The following is a 25,059-nucleotide window of genomic DNA, read 5'->3' on the forward strand; positions in this document are numbered from 1 at the left end:
GCGGTGGGCAGGCAGTGATGGTACATGCAGCCCCGTGAAGGACGGGCTCACTGGAAGCAGAGGAGGGTTCAGATCCCGAGCAGAATGAGGAAATGGAGGAGGGCGGCCCACCGGCTGCAGGCGGATGTGTCCGGCTGTTGGATAGATGTGTGGGCTTAATAAAAACCAGGACAGGCTCCAGGTGGGACAAGGTTACCCACTTAAGCAAGAAGTCTAATTATAAAACGAAATGATTTGTCGTGCTGTGAGTCGTGAGCGTCCTTCCAGCAGGATTCTCTATTTGCTCTGATTTACTCAATTGAAATTTGGACAAAACGAGAGCTGGGAAACTACAATGGCTGTTTCCATTATCTTCAGATATCTGCAGACCAGAATATTATCAACCAATTAGGAAAATAATAAAGAGATTAATGAAGGATAATAGTTAGTGGCAGCTTTACAACAATCACATATGTTATCTCTTCAGTCAATTAGATGATAGATGGAAAGTCTGTATTATCCCTGGAGCGACATTTGTTTCCTAACCCTGCACATGTTGACAAACTACACACACAGCTGAAGTTAAGACGGACGGCAGCGACTCACAAGGTCGTTCAGACACTTTTATATCACGGATACGGTTTGAAGCTCCTGAGAGGTCAAAGTCTGAATGAGGCTGTCGGAACAATACGAGCAAAATGTACATAAAGTATCAAAAGGCAAAGTATTCAGAGTGTGACTGATGTATTATATATTATATTACAGTAATAGACTGTTGTTCTGTGTAAGCTGGTCTACTTTAACTTCACAGTGTGAGAAGTTTAGAGGTGAAATGTCCCTTTTATTGGTTTTAATGGAAAAACCTTTATTTAAAAAGGACCTGATAACAATCGCTGTCAAATGCATGTGGTGGAGTAAAACAATACAACGTTTCACTCTGACATGTAGAAGTATAAAGTACAAGCACCTCGATACAGTTCTTACCTCGTAGAAGGAGCACAGACTCGTGGCTATAAAATAAGCTCTTAGATTATTCTGTTCGATGGATTCTTGGAAAACGTTTTACTTTTTACTGACTATAAAATGTGGCACAGCAGATGTTTGATTTGTGCAAACTTTCTATTTCCGTGCCTCCAGTAAGACAGAAATAGCCGAATGTAATCCAGAATACATTGTTTAGTTTGCGTTGGTGTTACGTTCCTGCAGCTTTGAATAGGTGACGTAACGAGCAGCCTCCACACACGCAGTTTAAATCTTTTAATGATGATCAAAAGTATTTTGTTGTGTTTGGAAATAACAAAGCCAGCAACCTCCCTCACGATAGATGTGTGTTGAATCATGAATCATGAATCATTGAGTGGCGCACAGATTCCGCTGGAGTTTTGTCGACGATAAATTCAATTTAAAAGAAAGGTACAGTTTCTGGGAGTCGGGCGTCGCTCGCAGCCGGATCTGATGTAAACTGCAGTTCACTTTGACTCAATCGCCTCAACACAAACCAGCGTATTGGATGGGGCACGTAATTCCGGCTAAAATTGAGAGCCTTGTCCAGACCGTCCAGCCTATTTCCCGGTAATAGCCTGCCCGAGCTCCCTGAAGAGGCCAATTCTGGCCAGCAAGGCCCACTTAAATTCTCCGTGAGACAGAGGAAGAGAGAATGGCGTCTGTGGAGCCACTTAAAAGCCCCCGGGTGAAAATGGGATTTCTGACCTGCTCCATTGGTGCTGCAGCTCTACAGCCAGATTGGCTGCCAGGTGGGAGAGGGGAAGGGCGGAGTGGGGGGGGGGGGTGATTTGGAATGGATGGATGCTGCTGCTGGTGACGGTGTAGACCGCTAGGACCTCATTACCTCGACATTTCATCAAACACTATGGCACCGGGGTGGCTCTCACTGCCTCCATGCATCTCTTTCTCTTTCGCCATGTTTTCTTATTCTTTGTTTTTATCACCACCTCTGTATACCCCCCCCCTCCACCCCACCCCCACCCCCACCCCCACCCGTACCCCCACCCGCTCCTCAAGGTCTCATTAGCCAGATGAGGCTGTTCCTTTGGTAATCTGACACTAAATCAAAGTCAGCAGATGAGGACTATAATGACGCATACACACACACACACACACACACACACACACACACACACACACACACACACACACACACAGAGCTATAGTCATTTGTTCTTGTTAATGCCATGCAAATGTAAATGTAAATGTGTTATGGCTGTAAGAATGTAAATAAGCATCATATTTCTGCTGGGGAGACGGTTCAGTGTGCATTAGAGGCTCTGCAGGGTCTGGTTTGCATCTCATTGCTTTTCAGTGCAGAGGGAGAAATCAGACACACCCACGTGCATGCATACAAAGTACATGTGAAGCAGCCTTCACACACACACACACCACATGTAGAGCAGCTTAACATACACAAATAGGTTTATGTTAATGATTAATATGCATGCACAATTACAGACAAATGTCATTTTAAATCAACAAACTGCCCGTGATGCCCACAGACATGACCACCGCTCTGAGGTAGAGCTGCAGCTGCTACTTTCATTACTTTAAGAATCCGTCAACAATTCTGGTTTAGTGGATTTGGTCCATAAAATAGTCAAACTTGTCCGTCATAATATTCACAATTGTCCAAGTTGACATAATGTGTTGTATGATTGTATCTTGTGGAACTGCAGGATTGAGTCCAGAACAAATTTCCCAACGGGGACTTTAAAAGTGTCTTATCTTAAATTCAAATTGCTTGTTTTGTCCGACAAACAAAAGTCCAAAGATATTCAGTTTACGAACAAAAACTGTGCAGAAGACCAAGAAAACAGGCAAATACTCAAAAATATAGTTTTATTTATGATTTGTTATCTTAAAATGTGACAAATTACTAATGTATTACTATATCTCTTTGGGTTTGTTAGATGCTTTTTTAATTCATTTTAGTGGCTGTGCTTTTATTCTGATTTTTTACTTTATTTTTGAAGATTTTATCAAAACAGGATATGAATAATAATAAAAATAAAAAGGAGACGCAACTATCACCAATTAAGCATGAAGATAAACGAAGAACCTGAGGCCACAGTGTTTTATCATTTCAAGGAAATTAACAAGCAAAGTAAAAAGAAGAAAACAATCAGGATAAACATGAATATTAGTCGGTACCTGCATATATGTACATACGAACCCATAACTCCCCGTTAACAACGCTGATCACATGTGTTTCATCCTGGCTGAACACGTTGATGACCAGTATTTAATCCACATATTCATCATACGTTGTCATCAGTAATATCTTTCGTGAGTTTCCTTTTAGAGTTTCAAATAAATAATATGCAGAATTGTATGCACCAGGACTGTTGTTTTGGAAATGAACACACACTGCTGTGTTGTGAGCGAGTGGGAGAAGGATGTGAGGTGAATCCTTTGTAAGACCCCGGGGTTTCCACCTATCGCAAAGCAATATGACAAGCTACACATCCCCAGGAGGCTCTGTCGCTACACATTTGTCAACAAAGCATTTTCTACCTCAAACACACAGCGAAGCTTTTTTACCAAAGTCCCCCCAGGTGTGCTTTTCTCACGGCTTTGCATATTTCTGTGTAAACTGGGGCTAAACACAACTTTCAGAGCAGTTTTAACTTCTGGAAAAAAAAAAACTGTTTGTTGAGTTTATAACAAATATGGCGGAAAAAACTTGCAATTCAGTCGGCGGTGCTGGCGGTGCTGGCGGTGCTGGCGGTGCTGGCGGTGCTGGCGGTGCTGGCGGTGCTGGCGGTGCTTCCACAGGGGACGAGGAGGCCACATGTTTTGATGCACGGTACATAATGCACACGTGTGAGAACGTTTTATTTTCTCACTGTTGACGTTCTTGTTTTTTTTTCTTCCATCCATCAGCCTCCCAGGATGCACTGTCAAACCTGCGCCCTGGTGACGAGCTCGGGTCACCTCATCGGAGGCGGTCGGGGGGAAGAGATCGACCGAGCCGAGTGCGTCATCCGCATGAACGACGCACCCACGGCCCGGGGTTACGCCCGAGACGTCGGCCGCCGCACCTCCCTGCGCGTCATCGCTCACTCCAGCATGCAGAGGGTCCTGCGGAGTCGCCACGAGCTGCTCAACGCCAGCCAGGACACGGTGTTCATCTTCTGGGGCCCCAGCAGCTACATGAGGCGTGACGGGAAGGGCCTGGTGTACAACAACCTGAGGCTGATGAACCAGGTGCTGCCCAAACTCAAAGTCTACATCATCTCCTGGCAGAAGATGCTGCAGTTTGACGAGCTCTTCAAGAAGGAGACCGGCAAGGACAGGTGAGGGAGAGACGATGACAGCGGGTCACGGAAATGATTCTGACTCTGAGATGCATCGAGGACGTTTAGCTGATGATTCAATGATGTAAAGAAAATAAATCCTCAGTTTCAGAGTAAAATCAAGGTTCATTTATCAAATTCTCTTTTATTCAGAAATTAATTACCTTTAGAATCTAAACTGTCGATCAGACTAAATATGAAATTTGAAATGTTTGTTGACATTTTTAAGTTAATTGAAAAACCGAAAATAAAATCAACAGATGAACAGATATTAAAATTAATCTTTAGTTGGAGCCCTGAATTGTCATATTGTGGCCATATATATTTTTATATTTATATTTATATTTATATTTATATTTATATTTATATTTAAATATATATATATATATATATATATATTTTTTTATATAAATATATATATATATATATTTTATATACATATAAAAATATATATATATATATTTTATATAAATATAGAAAAAAATATATATATATGTAAATATACATATATATAAATATATAAGAAGTGCTTGAGGCCAAGTTACATTTCTGTCCAAATAAGTCTTACTTATTACTCAGGGACACAGCTTTCTAATGTAAGTTCTGTTGTAGTGATGCTGAGGATTGGGCAGAATAGCTTCTGCTCAAAAAACGCTGCGAGGAGGCAGAAATGTGCAGCAGGGTCAAAATGTGTCCTGAACATTAGTCCAGTTTGAAGGCTGGTGAGTTTCTCCTCAGGGCTCAAAAATCTATTTCTTGAAGTGGTCAGTCTTCATAACATGAATTTCTTCGTTTGACTTTGGGGCCCAAGGAGAAGAAACCCTCGTAGAGCACCGCGCAGGTCTGCTGACATGAAACAGTGAAAGCAGTTCCACATATAGAAAGAAATGTTTCCAGTCCAAAGCAGCTCCATACTCTTTATGCATCATGTGACATCAGGGCAACACAGTCCATGCTTTACTAGCATTAAAGGTTCAGAGCTGCTGCAACATATCTTATCACTCTGGAAAACAAATTAGTCATTTGTACCTTTTAAAATTAATAATTCTTGTGCACGATTCACAAATCCAATTCAAGCTCTGACAACAAAACCCATATCTTACAGTTTATTTAATTTCAAAACATTCTGCTTTCATAATCATAATAACAATTAAATGCCTTTTAAATGTTATTTGATTTACTGGAGGAGGATTTATAATTCCACATATGTGCAGCTTATGAATAGTAAATCATTTTGAGACATTGTATGATACAGTCTTTAGTTTTGGTTAATGAACTGTAGACGCCGGCGTCCATACACCAGGGGACAAAGCAGGAAGAGGTTAAAGTAGGTAATCCATCAACTTCAACGTGTGTATAGTTTATTTATATTTACATACTGTAGCAACACAGCACTGCCAGACGGTAATGTAGGCTTCAGTGCTCGTGGGAAGCCCCCAAAAAAACAACAAGATAAGACACGGCTGCGGAAGAACACGCAGGTGCGTTCACAACCTGTGTTTTTAAAAGTCAAGCTAGAAAGACGTCGGTGAGTAATGAAACTGTACGACGCTGGAGTCGCCTGCTGCTGCTTGAATGCATCGCTGAGGGAAATGTTTCAAAGTAAATGTGAAATAGTAAAATAACAAACAAATACTTTTAGTTTGTGTGTGAAGTACAAATGATTTACAAAGTCAAGTTTTTGTTTCTGCAGCACCTTCTCTCAAGCTGCACTGTGTTAAAGGGTTTAATGAGTCCGAGCTGAGTTCTCAGTCCCTAGGCCATTAGTGCTTAATGAACGCACGCACGCACGCACGCACGCACACACACACACACACACACACACACACACACACACACACACACACACACACACACACACACACATACACACTGTGTTTCTCTCTGACTGCGTTTAGACACGTGTCAGGGGGAATTTGCAGCGTGCAGGATTTGATGAACGCATCCATCCGTTAGGATCTGTGCCGACATTGATGGTAAATGTGAGCAAGCGGCTTCTAATGTACGATTATCCTTTTTATCGTGGGAAGAGAGAGAGGCAGAAAACCTTTAAAGTGTTGCTTTTAAATCTTTCTAACGATGGATACAAGTTTAAAGGAAGCTATCGCCAATAACAATATTACAATATTATAATGAATTCTACAGTTTTTGAGGATCGGGAGTCTGTGTGAGCCGCGTTAATAGCAGAGTTTCATAGTATTAAACTGTGCGATCGGCAACACTGCAAGCCTTTAATTGTAATTATGGGTTATGGCGTTTCAGTAAAGGTAATTAAGATGGTGTGGGACGGTGTCACATCCACCTATTTTAATTAATACTGGCAGAGGAGCAATGAAAAACAGGTGTCCCTCTGCATCCTGTGTGTTGAATTGCCGAGCTGGAATAAACCTCAACCGATGATTAAAAGAACTTTTTTTCCCTATGCAGGATTTTATGTTCCCATAATGCTTTGTTGTAATCACTAACAGTCCCACCGTGTACACTTAGCTTTCTACTCGATACATCTATATATAATAATGGTGTAGTTTTGTGTAATGAAATGTGTAGGTGGCCGGTTGGTTCAGTTATCAAAGGATCACAGGTTTGAACCCTTTTTTAAGAGTAAAAACTAAACGTTGTTAAAAGCTGAACAAATGCGAGCAGTAGCAGCAGTAGTAGCAGTAGTAGCAGTAGTAGTAGTAGTAGTAGCAGTAGCAGTAGTAATAGCAGTAGTACCAGTAGTATTAGTAGCAGTAGTACCAGCAGTAGTAGTAGCTGTAGTAGTAGCAGTAGTAGTAGCTGTAGTAGTAGCAGTAGTAGTAGTAGTAGTAGTAGCAGTAGTAGCAGTAGTAGTAGTAGCAGTAGTAATAGCAGTAGTACCAGTAGTATTAGTAGCAGTAGTACCAGCAGTAGTAGTAGCAGTAGTAGTAGCTGTAGTAGTAGCAGTAGTAGTAGTAGCAGTAGCAGTAGTAGTAGTAGTAGTAGTAGCAGTAGTAGTAGTAGTAGCAGTAGCAGTAGCAGCAGCAGCAGCAGCAGCAGTAGTAGTAGTAGTAGCAGTAGTACCAGCAGCAGTAGTAGTAGCAGTAGTACCAGCAGCAGTAGTAGTAGCAGTAGTAGCAGTAGTAGCAGTAGTAGCAGTAGTAGTAGCAGTAGTAGCAGTAGTAGTAGTAGCAGTAGCAGTAGTAATAGCAGTAGTACCAGTAGTATTAGTAGCAGTAGTACCAGCTGTAGTAGTAGCTGTAGTAGTAGCAGTAGTAGTAGTAGTAGTAGTAGCAGCAGTAGTAGTAGTAGCAGCAGCAGTAGTAGTAGTAGTAGCAGTAGTAACAGCAGCAGTAGCAGTAGCAGCAGCAGTAGTAGTAGTAGTAGTAGCAGCAGTAGCATCAGTAGTAGAAGTAGCAGTAGTAGTAGTAGTAGTAGTAGTAGCAGTAGTACCAGCAGTAGTAGTAGTAGTAGCAGCAGTAGTAGTGGCAGTAGTAGCAGTAGTAGTAGTAGTAGCAGCAGTAGTAGTAGTAGTAGTAGTAGTAGTAGTAGCAGTAGTAGAAGTAGTGGAAGTAGAAGTAGTAGTAGTAGTAGCAGCAGTAGCAGTAGTAGTAGAAGAAGTAGTAGTAGTAGTAGCAGTAGTAGTAGTATTAGTAGGACCAATATGCAACAGAGAAGGATGCAGCAGCTGCAGCAGGAGAGTTCACAGACCTGGATGAACAATTAGCCAGAACAGGAGATTTACAGGCTGAGACTAGACCTCCTGTGTTTATCTGTTGCACTTAGACTGCACAGAGTCAACTTATATAAAAGGTATCTGCTAAAAGTGAAGAATAAGACATGCACTCCTTCTTACAACAAAGTGTAAGAGTCACCTTTTACAATGTTGTGTTTTCAGTTAGTTGTGCTACATCTGGATGGAAACCACAGTCTTGTCCCCTGTGTAGGTGGATTCAAGGTGTGCATGGCAAATAGACCATTTTCACACCAGACATTTGACTTGTCCTAGCAGGAAGAGAACAGTAACATCTTTTCTGGTGACAAAAGAGTATACAATATATTTAAAAAACCAACTGAATCAGAAAACTCAGAATATTATTACTCATAATAATGAATAATATTAATATTAATGGGAATATAGTGCAGAAAACATTCATGGAAAGCGATTGCAGAAGAAATAGCAGCTTTATTCTTGCAGCTTTCACTCTGATGCAACAAAAATGAGAGTTGTGATCAGATGGAAAGTGTCATGAAAGTCAAGCAGATACAGAAGAAAATGAGTTTTAAATCAGTAATAAACACCAAACAACTTCTAATCACTGAAGTCATTCGAGGTGTCGGGGGAATGCACTGCTGGTGTTTCTGATGCGACTAAACATACCCATTTTTCCTCACTAATATGTTTCCGCTACGCGTTCAGGGTGGAAATATAACGATGCTCGACAGGTGTTTGAGTTAATTGCACCTTCACGTTACCTCTCAGCAGTTGCATAACAACCATTACAATAAAGTCCCTGACATACGCTTGCTCTTTAGAAATGAATACAACACACCCAAAGAACAGAAGGATTCTCTTTCTGTAATCAGCTCCTCTTTTTTTTACTAATTAGAAAGATTTTCACTTCTTGACTAATTTGATTCTATTGTATTGTTTTCCTCAAAGTAAATGGAGCACTTTGACTGCAGGGTGTTTGATTCTCAAGGCGAATCAACTTTTTGTTCTTGTACCATTATATTGAAACCAGTCGTCTCCTTTTATTAAATACGGGCACAAAAGAAATCTCCTCTTCTTCTTCTTCTTCTTCATTAAACTCATTAACTTCCTAGATGTTCAATACCAAACTGTGAACTGGAGGAGCAGCAGCGTTCTTCTTCGCAGGGGAAAATCCATCTTCTCACTCAGTTTGCTTCCACTCCTTTTTTAAAGTCAGCCATTGAAGCGAAGAGCTTGACATTTCGCACCACATTATTCATCAGCATGTCCATAAACAAGGAAACGAGGAAGACTTCTTAAGTGAGATTAGCTGCATGCCTCCTGACTAAGACCTCCGCGCATCCACCACAGACAGCTTGATGACAAAATGTTGCGCTTTGAACTTTGAACGTTTTCTCATTTGCAAAAGGTGTGTGTGTGTGTGTGTGTGTGTGTGTGTGTGTGTGTGTGTGTGTGTGTGTGTGTGTGTGTGTGAGATGTTGTCATATTAAAGCCCTGTGGCTGTGTTTGCATATCACAACAAATCAACATGTTCCAGACAACCTGGGGCCTGTCATAATTAAATGGAAATGAGAAGTCTGTGCCTCGGCCGCGATAGTCTCACTTTGGGTCGACACTGTTGTTTGTCGCCTGGACGGACTCTGGTGAAGATGAGAATCGGGCAAAAGTGCGTCGTCGCTATTCATCACACTGTCACTCAGTGCAGATCTAATTCAGGAGGTTTGGCAACACGGTAAAACAGCAGGATGGGACTATTTGTTGACAATGTTTGTATTAAAGGTTGGATTGGGCTGAAAGAGAGAGAACAAAACTAAGGCTGCGTCTGAAATCTCTCCTCATTTCCTACCTTTTTATTCTAATGTGAAGTGTATGCTCCGTAACGGTGTCCCACAGTGGAACAAGCAGCGTCCACGACACCGACGACGTTCACATGCACAAGATATTTCACTTTTAGACCATATTCTGAAAAAGAAAATATTCCTACTAAGCTTTTTACAAGTCTAATAAAAAATGAATATTCAAGTTTTCCCCTTTTCCATGCAGCCGTGCACACACACACACACACACACACACACACACACACACACACACACACACACACACACACACACACACCGTAGTTTTCCCTCGGCAGCGTTGGTCTTTCGTGATGCGTAAGAGGCAGAAGTGTGGGCTTTGTTCCTGCATCTCTACTCCGGCCTTGCAACATGTCGGTTTGTGTACAACGCACAGAGCTGCCTGTCAACGGGCTCGGGGGGGGGGGCCGTGTGTTGCAAACCGCAGTAAAAAAAACCCAAATGAGACATATTCTCCGACTGCGAGGACAAACACCTTTACAAGTAAACCCTCCACTCCAAATGTGTCACCCTCAACCTGCCTGGTGGTTCTCGTCGAGACTTTTCTTGTCCGGCTCGAGTTTTGTTTTCTGTGTCTTGCTGAAGTTGAAGCCCCCGTCTAGTCTAGCGAGCGGCGTGGCTCTACTCTTCCCTCTTCCTGTCAGTTGGTCCACCACTTTGTTAACACATTAAACTAGATCATAGTCAACATTAAACTTGCTAAACCTGGTAAACACGGTTGTGTTCGAGTCTGATACGTCTATTTAACAATAGCTTTCAAAATAATTAGTTTCCAGTATGTTCATTATAACCCCCCCCCCCCCCCCCCCCCATCGACCTTCATGGTTCTTCACTTCTATCATTAAGCACAGAAGGCACAGTTTTGGCTCTGTACCCTGAAGCTATCTCTCTGTATTATTTAGTATTATTTATTATTTAATGAGTAAGATCAGTTAAATTAAATACAGTGCTATAAATAGAACCCCCCCCCCTCCCCCTTCATTGTTATGTTTAATTTGCTCTCGTATAGTAAACGACTCTGTTGCAACAAGTACTATAAAGGTCGCAGGAGTTACTTATGTTCGTCTGGTAATGTCTCCACCGTAATACACCTGACGCATGAACACAACCGCCGGTCACCGGTCAGGATGAGGTTCAGCCGTGCGGCAGGGGGGGGGGGGGGGAGCGTGCCGAGACGCACAGCTGTGCCTGATTCAGCTGAAGGATTCAAATGCATCCATCCTGTCACATCCACTCCTACGTGAGTATCTGCACCCTGCGTGTTCGGGAACAAGAGTGATTTTCTTTTTTTTTTATAAATTATAAATTCATTTAATGAATACTGATTGTTCCAAAAGTGCACTACAGCTAAACATCCCGCGTGACTTGGCAGCGATTACAACCGTGGCTACGAGCCAACGACCGTCATGAAGGTCTCTGTCCCTCCTGCTTTGTGAGAAAGGAGAGCGAGGCTGCGAGGAGCTTAATGTTAAAGCTCATAGTAACATGCTGGTCGTGTTTATCATCTTCGTTTAGTGCGGTGCAGCTGAGGCTGGGGTTAAGTATCCTGATACCAGTAGAGGACTTAATGTTTCTTCTTTATTCAGATGCCATGATGTGCATGGAAGCATGGAACCAGCCTGTCGTGTATACTATACTTTCACATGTTTTGAAGGCATCTCCGCACCCTGATCTGCACCGTGCTGGACTTCACCACTCCACAGACTGCAGAGGTTGTAGCTGCAGCGCTTACTTGGCCGATCAAACTTTGCATTCAATCGGAGAACACTTGCGGTGATTCGCTGCGAGCAAACCTTACAAACAGTCTTTGTTTTTCTAGATCTGGCAAAGGATCGACTGCATAATAATAATAATAATAATAATAATAATAATAATAATAATAATAAGATGAAAGGTCTGCAGATCACTAAAGAAATGACACTTTATCCTTTAGGGCAGGGGTGTCAAACATGCGGCCCGGGGGCCAAAACCGGGACGACTTTGCAAAGTGTACAAATGAGTTGTTTTGATCACAAAGTAAAATACTGTTCGATACCTGGAAATGTGTTGTGCCTTTGTAGACACACTGATCTGTAAGTTGTAACACACGTGTGTAAATGATAAATTGAGGCACAATATTGTTGAAATTGCTCCTTTTTTCTTAACAATTTCAGGTTGTTCATAATGTTTTGTAAAAAGATTAAGTTTGAACATTTTCAGAATATATTTGCACTAAAACGAAGGGAACATGTGGAGTTGTTGTTATTTATATGTTATTATGCTGTGATGTTACTGCTCCGGCCCACTTGAGATCACATTGTGCTGCATGTGGCCCCTGAACTAACATGAGTTTGACAACATGCTGTAGGGACTTTGGTAATACATCCAATATGTGTCGAGATATTTCACTCAAAAGCATAAACGTGAGCCACATGGTTGTGCCAGAGAAAGAGTCCGGGGGGGGGGGGGGATTCATCCTCCGAGGATCAAGAATCTGTTGAACATTTCAGTCTGAACCAAAGTGGTGGATGCACCTCACACTGAACTCTTCAACCTCTACCGGACTGAACAAACATGGTGAACCCTGTGAAGGTGACGCTGACAGACGTACAGTATTCTTTATACTGCAGCCTTAATGAAAGAAGCTTCTGATAAACATTTCAGTGCGTTTTATATTTCAGCGTGTTCTCATTAAAGCGTATTTCAGTTGACTTTCATTAAGGCTTATTCACCCCAGCATCAAAGTATCAAAGTTTGAGTTATTTTTGCTTAGTTTGAGTTATTTTCTCTTCACACTGAAGGTTCTTGTGGTCCGTTTTTAGAAGTGGCGTTTGAAGTTTTTATGACTGGAGCCCATTAAATCTATTCAAAACCAACAAGGGACTCTTAAAAGATGTATGCTAATCAGACTGTTATGTTCTTTCCGTCTGACAGCAACCCTGTGAGAGGGACCACTCTGATGGACATTTAAATTTAGAGAGACTTTCTAATGCAATGTATAAAATAATTTGATATTTCTTTCATAGCGGCGTATCTCGCAAAACTGTGCTCATTTCTTTTGCGGGCGTGAATAAAATGAAAAGTCGGTGTGGAAGCAGACAGATTGTTCTTTGTCATTTCAACTCTCTGCACTACTTGCAGAGCGAGACTACTTTGTGATTAAGGGTTTGATTATTTGATAGGGGTCATTTGTATCAGTCGATATGTGGGATGGATCTGTATTTTAATGAAGCTGTGGGGGAACTTGAATGATCTTGAAGTCAGAAAAATCGACCTGGATTTAGACAAATCCTTATTCTGCCGTAATACGCCGATGTGAGATTATCTATCCCAGTTAATCACATTCCAAAAAGAATCGAATGTTGTACATTTTTAATCCTTGTGATCTCCCACGCATGAAATCCATCTAACTGTCTCATTCGCCCCCTCCTCCTCCTCCTCCTCCTACTCCTCCTCCTCCTCCTCCTCCTCTCTTCTACTCTGCAGAAGGATATCGAACTCCTGGCTGAGCACCGGCTGGTTCACTATGACCATCGCCCTGGAGCTGTGCGATAGGATCAATGTCTACGGCATGGTTGCCCCTGACTTCTGCAGGTGAGATGCTGGAGCTGCATGTAAAACATCATCATCAGCTCGCCAACAAGCAGCAACACCAAGAGTTTTTAAAGCAGAGGTGGATGTGCAGTCGCTTCAAGTGTATAGAAATCCTCATTGCACGGTCTGTCCGAGTGAAATATGGCTTTGTTGCACGTATATGTGGTTTCCTCTCAAATCTGTCTTCCTCCTTGAGCCTCCTTTAGATTCAGCTAACTTGGTCAAATACCCTGCGTCACTACATAAACTATTAAGTGTCATGTACCTTTTTATTTATATAAAGTAGTCACACCATACAGCTTCCCCAGTGGATTTATTATCAGCTACTTATACAGGTTGTGTCCCCCAATCTTTATTTCTTTAATGAATTTGAGGCTTTGTTCCTCCTTTATGACACATTAAAAATCTGATTGTTCGTTTTTAAGTGTTAAAATCTTAAAAACTAATACCTAAATATATTGGTTACTAATATGTAATGTTATGGAGAAATACTAGTTCTGTGTTATTGGAGGTGGAGCTCAGCGTTTTTAATGAGTAGCAATGATAAAATGACAAAGATAAAGTGTCTTTAAATGTCCTCATTATTAGCCGGACTCTGTGGATATGACATTGGACTAATACATACTGAGATAATTACAAAATGAACTGCAGATGAATACAGTAAGTTCTTTTCCTGCCGCAACACAATTAAACACGAATGGATGGTAACTTTTGAAAAAAAAACTAAATGCAGAATTAAAGCCTCCAAGGTCAGACTGGCTGCTATGGTGACAGAGTAGTAGTGGGGGGGGGGGGGGTTCACCTGCCATGAATCTAATTCACAGAGGAGGTAACAACAGCAGGACCGTGACGCTGTTCTCATGTAGCACAGATGTAAGGAACTACGGACACGCAGCACTGCTCCTATAGCAACCAGCTGATTCTATAGCAACCAGCTGATCCTATAGCAACCAGCTGATTCTATAGCAACCAGCTGATCCTATAGCAACCAGCTGATCCTATAGCAACCAGCTGATTCTATAGCACCCAGCTGATCCAGCCTCTCGAGTTTAATACTTTGACATTACAGCTCGCGCTCCTCCGTCTCAGCCGACGCTTTGATTGGGCGGGTTTTATTGGACGAGGAACAAATCTTATTAGATTTCTCTATAAAAAAGAACAAACTGTAAAATGATCGGGACATCTCTGCCCTGCTTCTGATTGATTCAATCATTTTTATTTTTTTTATCATTTTGGGTTGAGGCGCAAATTCAATCTTGATGATAATTAGGAGGGAAATGTCGCTTCATTTCTCTGAACAAACGGTCGGCTTAAGCTGATATTTGGCAAACGTTCCAGTTCTTACAGCGAGTGAAGTCTGTAGATTTTACTGGATGTGACCCAACGGAGAATACCAACCAAGTTTCTCTAACGTCACATCAAATGTGCTTTATGGACAGAAGGGGAAACGACTGGATTAGAATTACTTCTTTATTACGTATTAAACTATAACTTTCTTAATACATTCTATACTATCACTTGTTAAATGACTTTTTATGACATTACCTTTTTATGACTTTTTAGGTAAAGGTTTTTTATAATATCTGACTTTTTTTATGACTTTTATCATATACTGTGATTTAAAAAAAATGTATTACTATTTTATGCATACCATACTATGAAAATGAAATTAAAAAAATTACACTTTATGACATACTATAACTTTGTTACTTTTTAGGTTATGGATTTTATAGTAACATTTACAAGCAATTCATTGTCATTCTGTAACACAATGAAATGCAGTTGTTGTCCATTTATGCTACACGAGAAAAACCAGACGAGACAAAACAAAAACAGAAGTGCATTCCTGAAGTCCGTCTCGTCCCGCCGCAGCCCGGCGCTCTGTCTTGCGGTCAGACTGTCAAGTTCAGTAGCTTGTCTCTGATCTGTTGTCGGGTTAGCATGAGTCTTATTTCATCTTATTTTCCTGCAACCTGACATCCGCCTGGAGCATGCTGGGTAGTGAAGTAGCCTTAGGCAGTAGCTGGGTTAGTTTAGCTCCCTTATCGGCTCTTCCCCCCCCTCACCTCCTGGTGCGGTCACTCCTCCCTCGGTGGCTTTAAGGGTGCAGAGCTCAGCTTGTGTTTAATGCAGATTGTGAAAGAGATCATACATGATTGGATGACGTACTGTGTCAACAGAGGCTCCTTTTTGTTTTTACAACTTTATTATCGTGCTAAAACTTTGTTTCTTCGTTTGGCTTTTTCCTCCATTGTTGAGCTGGCAGGTGGACATTTAGAAGTTATTAGATGTGGTTGTGTAATCCATGGAAAAGAAAAAAAACTGAATGGTATCTACACTCTCTCTCTCTTCTGCTATCTCTCTCTCTAGTCGTCTCTTCTCTCCTCTCTCTCTTCCCCTCGCTCTCTTCTCTCTCATTACCTCTTCTCTCTCTAGACCTCTCCTCTAGAGAGAAGAGCTCTCTACCTCGCTCTCTCTCTAATCCATGAAAAGAAAAAACAAAAAAGGAAAACCTAAGAAGTCTCTCTCGAGAGAGAGAGAAACACGAGAGGAGACGGAGAGAGAGCCCTAGAGAGAGACGTCTCTCTCTGAAGACAGAGAAAGAAAGAAAGAGAGACTCTCGTAGCAAGGAGGCTCAGAACCGAGAGGAGAGAGCTCTCTCGGCCGAGCGGAGCAAGACAACGCGAAAGAAAGATTCGATAGAAGAAGAGAGTAATGATTAGACGACGCTGATCTATCCTAACAGGTTGGGGGGTGGGTGAGAGGTGAGACTGACCGGGGGGAGGGCGGCGAGGGAACCGCGGCAAAGAAAGAGTCGATCGCGCGAAAGGAAGCAGAAATGAGGGAAAGAGTTCGCTCGCATCTCTCTATCTCTAAACTCCTCTAGAGCGATCTCGAATCTCCTACAGACAACAACTCGCTCTCTCTCTCGACCTCTCGAGAGAATGCTCAGCGCCGTCTCAGCCTCAGACTCTCCGAAAAGCTCGCTCTCGCTCTCGCTCGCTCTCTCGCGTCCTGATAGCGATCGCTCGCTACGTCGAATCTCTCTGCTCTCCTAGCAAATATCGCTCTCTCTCCTAAACCTAGAGAGAGCCTCTCTCATTCTCCTACCTTCTCGCGCTCTCTCTCGCCTCCTACCTCTCACGTCCGACCTCTCGCGCTCACTCTGACTCTCTCTCGCCTCCGACCGAGCCGACTCGCGAAAGAAAGCTCTCGAGGCGCGCCTTACCGATAGCGCAGAACTCTCTCTCTCTAGAGAGTCTCTCTCCTCTCGTTAGCCTCTCTGCTCTCTCTCCTACCTAGAAGGGAGGGAGATCACAGACCTCGCTCGCTCCTATATCTCTCGCAAAGACCTCCACTCTCGCGGCTTCACCCTACCAGCTCCGCTGTGATCACCCACGCTCGAGAGCCTCCCAAATACCTCTCTCTCTCCCAGCCTCTCCGAAGAGCGAGACTCCAACTTAATCTCAAGCGAGAGACGATCTCAGCACCCGCTCGCGCGTCTCTCGTTCTCTCGCGCTCTCCCCCACCCCCTCGCTCCCCCATACCTGAGCGGTCTCTCCTACCTACCTCGCAGCAGCAGAAGAACCTACGACCGCTCTCGCTCTCTGCTACGGACTCGCGAGAGAGAGAGGGAGCTCTCGTCCCCTTCCTGAACGCGCCCCCGGCACGCCCCCCCTCACACCTACTCCCCCCCCCCCTCCCCCTCGCTGGCTCTCTCTCTCACCTACCTCTCTCGCTCTCTCTCACCTACGCTTCTAACATCTGTCTGCTCTCTCGCCCTCTTTCATAAAGAGAGGATAACCCGCATATCGAGCTATCTAGATAGAAGAACTAGATTACCGCTCTATCTCGATCCTAAAAGATCTAATAGCTATACCTATAACTACAGATCTTCTATCGATCTATCTAACTAAATAACAGATCTCTAAGCTAGATCCTATATCTACAAGCTATATTATTATAATATAACATCTCGCTATCTATCTCTCTACTTACTCTCTAGATCTCTCTCTCGCAAAACTAAATATCTCTCTACTAAAATCTTAGATCGTTCTCTAGATATCATCTCTCTAAATCTCTATTTATAGCTCTCTCTCTACTACATCTCGCTCATATCTCGTTCTATCGTTCTTCTAGCTCTATTTTTATCTCATAAAATAATATCGCGCTCATAGAGAGAATACTACATCTCTAAAAGGAGAGAGAGACATAAGAAAAGGACGAGAAGATAGAAGAGAAGAGAGAAGGAGACAGATAGAACGAGAGAGGCTGAACGAGAGACGCGAGAAGAAAGACAGAGCGAGAGCGGAGAAGCGGAAAGCGCTATCTTCCTGTGGAACGCTCTCACTCTCTGTTCCTCTTCTTCTCGCTATTCTCTCGCCGACCTACCCCTCTCTCTCTCGCTCTCTCTCTCTACCCTCTCTCTCTCGATCCTACCTAGCTTCTCTCTCTTCTCTCTCTCTATACTACCCTACTCTCGCTCGTCGCAGACATACCGCTCTTACTCTCTCTCTCTCCTACCTACCGCTCTTACTCTCGATTCATTACCTCTCGAGCTCTCTCTATCAATACCGTCAGGATGAGTCGCGTCCCGAGCTCTCCCCAGACTACCGCCTCGTAGCTTCGCTCACGACCTCTCTCGCGCTCTCCCGACCTCTTCGTGCGCCGCGCGCCGAGGGCCAGAACGCGCGGAGCAGGGGAGCGAGCGCGAGCCGAACGCGCGCGCGCGCGCGGTACCATAGTCTCACCTTTTTCTATCCGCTCTCTACCTACCTCTCTCGCTCTCTATATACACGTCTCGCTCTCTCAGAGCTCGACTCTGCTTCTCGCTCTCTCTCTCGTCTATCTTAATAACTCTCTATCCACCTACCTCTCTCTCTTTCCTACCTCTCTGTTCTCTATCGCTCTCTCTCGCTCTCTTAAAAATCTAGAGATATATCTCTACTCTCTCCTATATAGCTCTCTATGACTACCTCTAGAGCGCTCTCTATAATACCTACTCACTCTAGCCTCTATAATAACATACCGTTACCGACCATACCTCTTCTCAGCTATCTCGCTACCTCTCCGAATATCTCTTCCTACAATCTCTATAGCGTCTCGATACCCTACCTCACGGCTCTCTCGCTAGAGCGGCTAGCTCTCTACCTGACCGCTCTCGCTCGCTCTCCTACCTCCGCTTGCTCTTCCGGCCTACTACCGCTCTCGCTACTCTAGCTCTCTCTTGCTTACGCTACCGCTCGAGCTCTTCTCTCCGACCGCTTCGGCGCTCGCGCGCTCGCGCCGACCCGACCTCTCGCGCGCGCGAAGAGAAGAAAGAGTGAGAGAGAGAAGAGCGAACAGAGGAAAGAGAGAGATGGAAAGTAGGAGAACAGTAGAGAGCGAGAGACGAACGAGAGGAGAGAGAGAAAGGAAAAGGAGAGAGGAGGATCGTAATAATCGATAGTATCTCTATAAAGGAAATGAACTATCTATAGAGAGTATGATATTGTTCCTCAGATCCTAAACTCAAGATCGAGAGGAACAGATAAGCGACTCTCGCTCGGTTCGCTCTCTCTACTCTACTCGAACGGGCGATATCGCTCGTACGAGCCTAGAGAGAGCGAAAGAGACAGAGAGAAGAGCGACCCGCGAGCGACCTATCTCGAGCTATCATTACACTCTCTGGCTATCTCTCTACCCTATCTTCGCCTCTCTCCTACCTCTCTGGCTCTATCCTAACCATATACTCTCTATCCTACTACTCTCTCTGCTCTCTCTCTTACCTCTCTTGCTCTCTCTCTCTCCTACCTCTCTCGCTCTCTCTCTCTCTCCTACCTCTCTCGCTCTCTACCTCTCTCTCTCTCCTACCTCTCTCGCGCTCTCCTACCTCTCTCTCTCGCTCTCTCTCCTACCTACCTCTCGCTCTCTCTCTACCTCTCTCGCTCTCTCTCTCTCTCCTACCTCTCTCGCTCTCTCTCCTACCTACCGCTCTTACTCTCTCTCTCCTACCTACCGCTCTTACTCTCGCTCCTACCTCTCTCGCTCTCTCTCTCCTACCTCTCTCCTAAACTTATCGCTATCTCTATCATAAAACCTGATATATCGCGCTCTCCTAGAATCTCTCTTCTATATCTCATCCTACTTCCTACCCTATCTCTCTCTCGCTATCTCTAATTACATCTAGCAAGCTCTCCTACCTCTCTCGTTCTCTCTCTCTCCTACCTTCCTACCTCTCTCGCTCTCTCTCTCCTACCTTTCTCTCTCGCTCTCTCTCCTACCTCTCTCGCTCTCTCTCTACCTCTCTCTCTACCTTGCTCGACCTCTCTCGCTCTCTCTCTCTCTCTCCTACCTCTCTCGCACCTACCTCTCTCTTCCTTACATCTCTCGTTTTTCTCCTCTCCTAATCTATAGTTCTATCACACCTCCTACCTCATCTCGACGTGCTCTCTCTCCTACCTACCTCTCTCGCTCTCTCTCTCTCCTCTACCATCTCTCGCTCTCTTACGTACCTACCTATCTCTAGCTCGCGAGGATCTACTACAACCGATCCTACCTACCTCTCTTCTCTCTCTCTCTCTCTCCTACCTCTCTCGCCTCTTCCTCTCTCTCATAAACTACCTTCTCGCTCTCTAAATCTCTCGCTATATCTCTCTATTGCTATTCTCTTACCTTCGATCTCTCTCTCCTACCTACCGTCTATCTCTCTCTCTATCCCTCTCTCGGAATCTTTCTATATTCTCTCCCTATCTCGCTCTCTCTACCTCATCTAAATCTCTCTCTTCTCTAGAACCTATAACTCTTCTCTCTCTAACCCTCTCTACCTCTCTCTCTCTCTCTACCTCTCTCGCGCTCTCCTACCTCTCTGGCTCTCTCTCCTACCTACCTCTCTCGCGCTCTCCTATACCTACCTCTCTCTCTCTCTCGCTCTCTTCCTAACTCATCTTGCTCTATCCTATACTACCTCTCTCGCTCTCTCTCTTTACCTCTCTCCTACCTCTCTCGTTCTCTATCTCCTACCGCTCTCACCTCTCTGTCTGTGTCTGTCTGCTATATCGATCTCTCTCTACCTTCTCGTCTCTTTCTCCTACATCTCTAGCCCTTCTCTCTCTCTCTACCTCTCTCGCTCTCCTACCGCCTCGCCTCTCTCTCTCTCTCATACCTCTCTCGCTTCTATCTCTAGTTCTCCGACTCTTCTCGCTCTCTTCCTCCTACCCTTCTCGCTCTCTCGCTCTCTCCTACCTCTCTCGCTCTCTCTCTCTCCTACTCTCTCGCGGCGACTTCTCTCATACCTCTCTACGCGCTCTCTCTACCTCTCTCTCTCTCGCGCTCTACCGCCTCTCGCTCTCTCTCCTACCTCTCTCGCTCTCTCCTCTCTCCTACCTCTCTCGCTCTCTTCTAATACCTAGCTCGATTCTCTCTCTCTCTCCTACCTCTTCGCTCTCTCTATACCCTCTTCGCTCTCTCTCTCTCTCCTACTCTCCGCTATCTCTCATACCTCTCTCGCTCTCTCTCTCTTCCTACCGCTCGCGTCTCTCCTACCTGCTAGCGCTCTCTCTCTCTCTCATACGCTCTCTCGCTCTCTCCTACCTCTCTCGCTCTTCTCCTTCTACTCTCTCCTCTTACGCTGCGATCTCTCCTACCTATCTCTCTCTCGCGCTCTCTACCTCTCTCTTCTCTCTCGCTCTCTACTCTCTCTGACCTCTCCTCTTCTCTCTCTCTCTCTCTCATACCTCTCTCGATATTCACCTACCTTTCTCTCTCTCTCTCTCCTACCTCTCTCGCGCTCTCCTACCTCTCTCTCTCTCTCGCCTACCTCTCTCGCGCTCTCCTACCTCTCTTGCTCTCTCTCTCTCTCTCTTACCTCTCTCGCGCTCTCTCCTACCTACCTCTCTCTCTCCTATCTACCTCTCTCGCTCTCTCTCTCTCTCTCCTACCTCTCTCTCGTCACATGAAACTCATGTCAACTCTCTCTCCTCTGTACCACTGCAGGGAGCCTCAGCACCACTCCGTCCCTTACCACTACTACGAGCCACGTGGTCCAGATGAGTGCGCCATGTACATTTCTCATGAGCGCGGCCGGCGGGGCAGCCACCACCGCTTCATCACAGAGAAGCGGGTCTTCGCTAACTGGGCTCGGACTTTTGACATCCACTTCTACCAGCCGGACTGGAGCCCCCCGCCTCTCCCAACCAACTGTACGCTGGAGGGGACGGTCACAGCGGCGGCCCTTGTCCTCCAGAAGACGTGACCTGTAACTGTGGTGAAAAACATGCCCACAGAGATTCATCTAAGAAAGACTACAGATGGGGAATGTTTGCATTGAGCTGGACCTTTAACAACCTTGTAAAGTGAGTTTATACAAGGAGGCAACATCATCAACAACTCTCAATGCATGCATGCAGTGTCTTACTGCGGATCCTGGTCGTCTCTGTAAGTGTGTGTGGGAGTGTGTATGCGCTGTATGTTTACCTAAGGGCTCTCCACAAAGCCTCTGCTGGATGGAGGATATTTGCAGGACTCACTGCGAGAGAAAAATACCATCACAATGTCCGTAATTGAACAATGTAGTGCCGGAGTGTAAGGTGAATACTTTAGTGTAGTTAGTGTGAAAACATCACTGTTACGATTCATATTCTTCTGCTGTGTTCAAAGATTGAAGAAGGAGATTCTTTCGACCCCTGCGTCGTGCAACAAAAGCTTTCAGACGTGTGCATTGTAAGCTCACAAGTGTCACCCAAGTCAAACTTTGCAATGCAGCACTTCTTGGCTGAGTGACAAGTGTGTACTATTAAATGGGAAGTTTTGTGTGTGTGTGTGTGCCTCCCCGGCCTTGTACGTATGTATCATAAGGCTGTGTCAGCTTCTGTCACCACTTAATAGCGCAATTTATACAGCTACACGCCGGATCTCCATGTAAATGCACGGCCGTGTCACACAAGACAAGTGGGAGATTAAAACGAGAGCAGGGATGCAGCGGCGCCATCCATCCTACTCTACAGTCTTCATCGGCTGCCGGAATCGCCTCGCAGGAGAATTAAGGTTTTTTTTTGTTAAACTGATGAGTATGTGATGTGTCGGACTTCTCCTCTTCTCCGTTGTGTTTTATGTGCACTCTCCTCTCATTTGATGGAGTACATGCTGCCTGTAGAGTAGACCATCCTCTATCCTACACTTTCTCCTCCATGAATAAGAATCGGGCGTCTGGAGAAAGTGATGAGACGTGTGGTTATCTTAATGGTACATCCCGGTGCTAAGCCCTTATTGATTTTGCCCTCATCTCTGTAATGTAAGTAATGAGAGGAGGAATGCTGCGGGTCAGATACATACCGTAGGTGCTTGACGTGATTACAGGAGCGGTGCTACTGCAGCTGTAGTCCTGCTGCTGAAGCAAACGCCAAGATGTGCGTTTGTTTTCCACACACTCGGCTGTGCACAACGTTCTGCATTAGCAGAGTGATAAGCACAGTCACAGTGCGTCTTTTGAGGCTGTAACTACCGGCTATTTTCATTTTAGATTAATTGTTTGGTCTATAAAATGTCAAAGAATAGTCACAAGTTCCCGAAGCCTGAAGGTACTGGCAGTGATCTAAAACAGGGAAACGCAGCAAATCCTCACATTTGACAAGGTGACACCGGAGGAATATTTGCTTCATGAATAACTTGAAGTAACATGATTACTCCCACATGCAGAGATTTAGGGGAAAAGTTTGATGCATCTCTGAAGCCAGCAGCTGGTTAGCGTAGCCTAGCATAAAGTGGAAATTTAAATGCAAAAATGGACAATTTACTGTTTTACTGCCTAACAGTTTCACAACTCCAGGAGGTTTCTGGCACTTACGAAGAAATACAACATAATGATGATCAAATTGTCGTTTTTACACAGACACTAGTTTCCGTGAGGATAAAACAAACTAATTAAAGCTTTAAAAAGGTGCTGGTAGGTGGATTTTGCTGGTACAATTTTGACAGACTTGTACTTTACTTGAGTATTTCCATGTTCTGATTCTATTGTAGTTAATACTCCACTTATTCTATTTGACACTTCGGCTCCACATTGACGAACTAGAACCTTATAAAGCTGTTACATGAAGTTGGTAGTGATAAAAATGTAATGTATTATCCTAACGTCTTGAAGGGAGCCTCTGCAGAATGAGAACGTTTACTTTTGATACTTTAAGTACATTTAGCTTTTAATACTTGTATAATTGTACTTAAGCAACATCTGGAATTTAGGATTTTAACTTGTAATGGAGTATTTTTAGTTGGTAATTAGACTTTTACTTAAAGGATGTGAGTTATGCTAAGCTAAGCTAACCAGCTGCTGACTCCAGCCACATATTTCCTGTACACACATGACAGTGGTATCAATGTGAACATGCAACTCACAGCAAGAAAGTGCGTTTCTCACAATGTCAAATGTTCTTTTTAAACTTAATTGTTTCCAATTAATTTCTGTTTGACTAATTTCAGCTTTGATGTTAATCGGTTTTTATTTTTGCACATGTTGGACATGAATCATTCCACTTAATAAAATACTTTTTATCAACGTTACTGCAGTTTCTGTGTGTAACAATAACAACATGGTACAAACGTGAGGAATAAGCTTTGAATGCTACCTCCCCCCCCCCCCACCCCCACCCCCAGACATGAAAATGAAACATGTAGGATGGGAGGCCAGTGACTCACCTTCACCCTCCACTGACAGCAGCTGCAGTTTTTACTTTTCACTCTCTGTCTTCCTGACTGCTTGTGACATCAGGCTGTGTCACACTGAAATAATAATGACAGACAGGCAGCGTTACAAGCCCATTGTTCCCACGAGCTACAAATAGATCTGACTTCATGAGTGTTGGAGCATTTTTCTCTTGTATTTGAAAACACTGCCACACAAAGTGAAGGTGAAGCCTGTAGATCAAGGTCGTGATGATGAAGGGAAGACAAGTATTTAGCAGAAGGTCTAATATACACAAGTACTAAGTTATCATGATTATAGGGCTGCAGCTAACAAATGTTTTGGTTAATTGATAGTTTGGTCTATAAACATGCTTTCTGCAAGACCCTTTTAATACCACCGAAAATGTTATGTTTTATTATTTAAAACGTCTCGTTTTGTCCAACCAACAGTGTAAAAACCTCAAAATAGGCAGTTTTCAATAACAAAACATGCAAAAGCTAAATGTTTAACCAGAAAAGCTGCGGCCAGCGACTCGTTTGATACTAACTTTACACAAATGTAACAATTCTTATCATTTGATAACTAAATGGTGCAGAATTCTACTCCCTAAATTAATGCCTAAAAACTAATAAGCAACTGAACAAATTGGGAAATGAGTGTGAACGTTCATCCGTGACCTTTTAAGATGGTAGTTTTCCCCCCAAAAAAATTAAATCAAAGTCAAGATCCACTTACTAGCTTTTTCTGGAGCTTTCAACCACGGCTCAGTCTTCAACAGCAGCTGGAGTTTCCTCAGTTAACAGGACGTTAAGAGTCGATACATTTATCTCACCGCAAGCTGTTCTGGAGCTTTCAGTCGCATTGAACAATCCTCCTCAGGAGATGGAGCTCAGCTGTAATGGACTTCTTCTACTGTACGTTTAGAATGCACATTGTTTGACTCTTTGCTTTCTCAGTTTATACTTTGTGTAAAAGCGACTTTGCATAAATAAAACATTCAAACGATGCAGT

General features: G+C 43.8%; 1 protein-coding gene across 1 annotated transcript in view; it reads left to right on the forward strand.

Annotated features, from left to right (window-relative positions):
- The window catches only part of st6galnac5a (ST6 (alpha-N-acetyl-neuraminyl-2,3-beta-galactosyl-1,3)-N-acetylgalactosaminide alpha-2,6-sialyltransferase 5a), a 44,653-nt gene extending 20,729 nt beyond the window's left edge, over positions 1–23,924 (forward strand). Inside the window, exons 3-5 of the mRNA XM_029452928.1 lie at positions 3,874–4,286; positions 13,281–13,388; positions 21,363–23,924. Of these exons, the coding sequence (XP_029308788.1) occupies positions 3,874–4,286; positions 13,281–13,388; positions 21,363–21,621 (780 nt within the window). The 3' untranslated portion in view covers positions 21,622–23,924. The remainder of the gene's footprint in view (positions 1–3,873; positions 4,287–13,280; positions 13,389–21,362) is intronic.
- Positions 23,925–25,059: the final 1,135 nt, after the last annotated feature.

The sequence above is a fragment of the Cottoperca gobio genome, chromosome 17 (genome assembly GCF_900634415.1).
Source record: "Cottoperca gobio chromosome 17, fCotGob3.1, whole genome shotgun sequence".
NCBI lineage: Eukaryota > Metazoa > Chordata > Actinopteri > Perciformes > Bovichtidae > Cottoperca > Cottoperca gobio.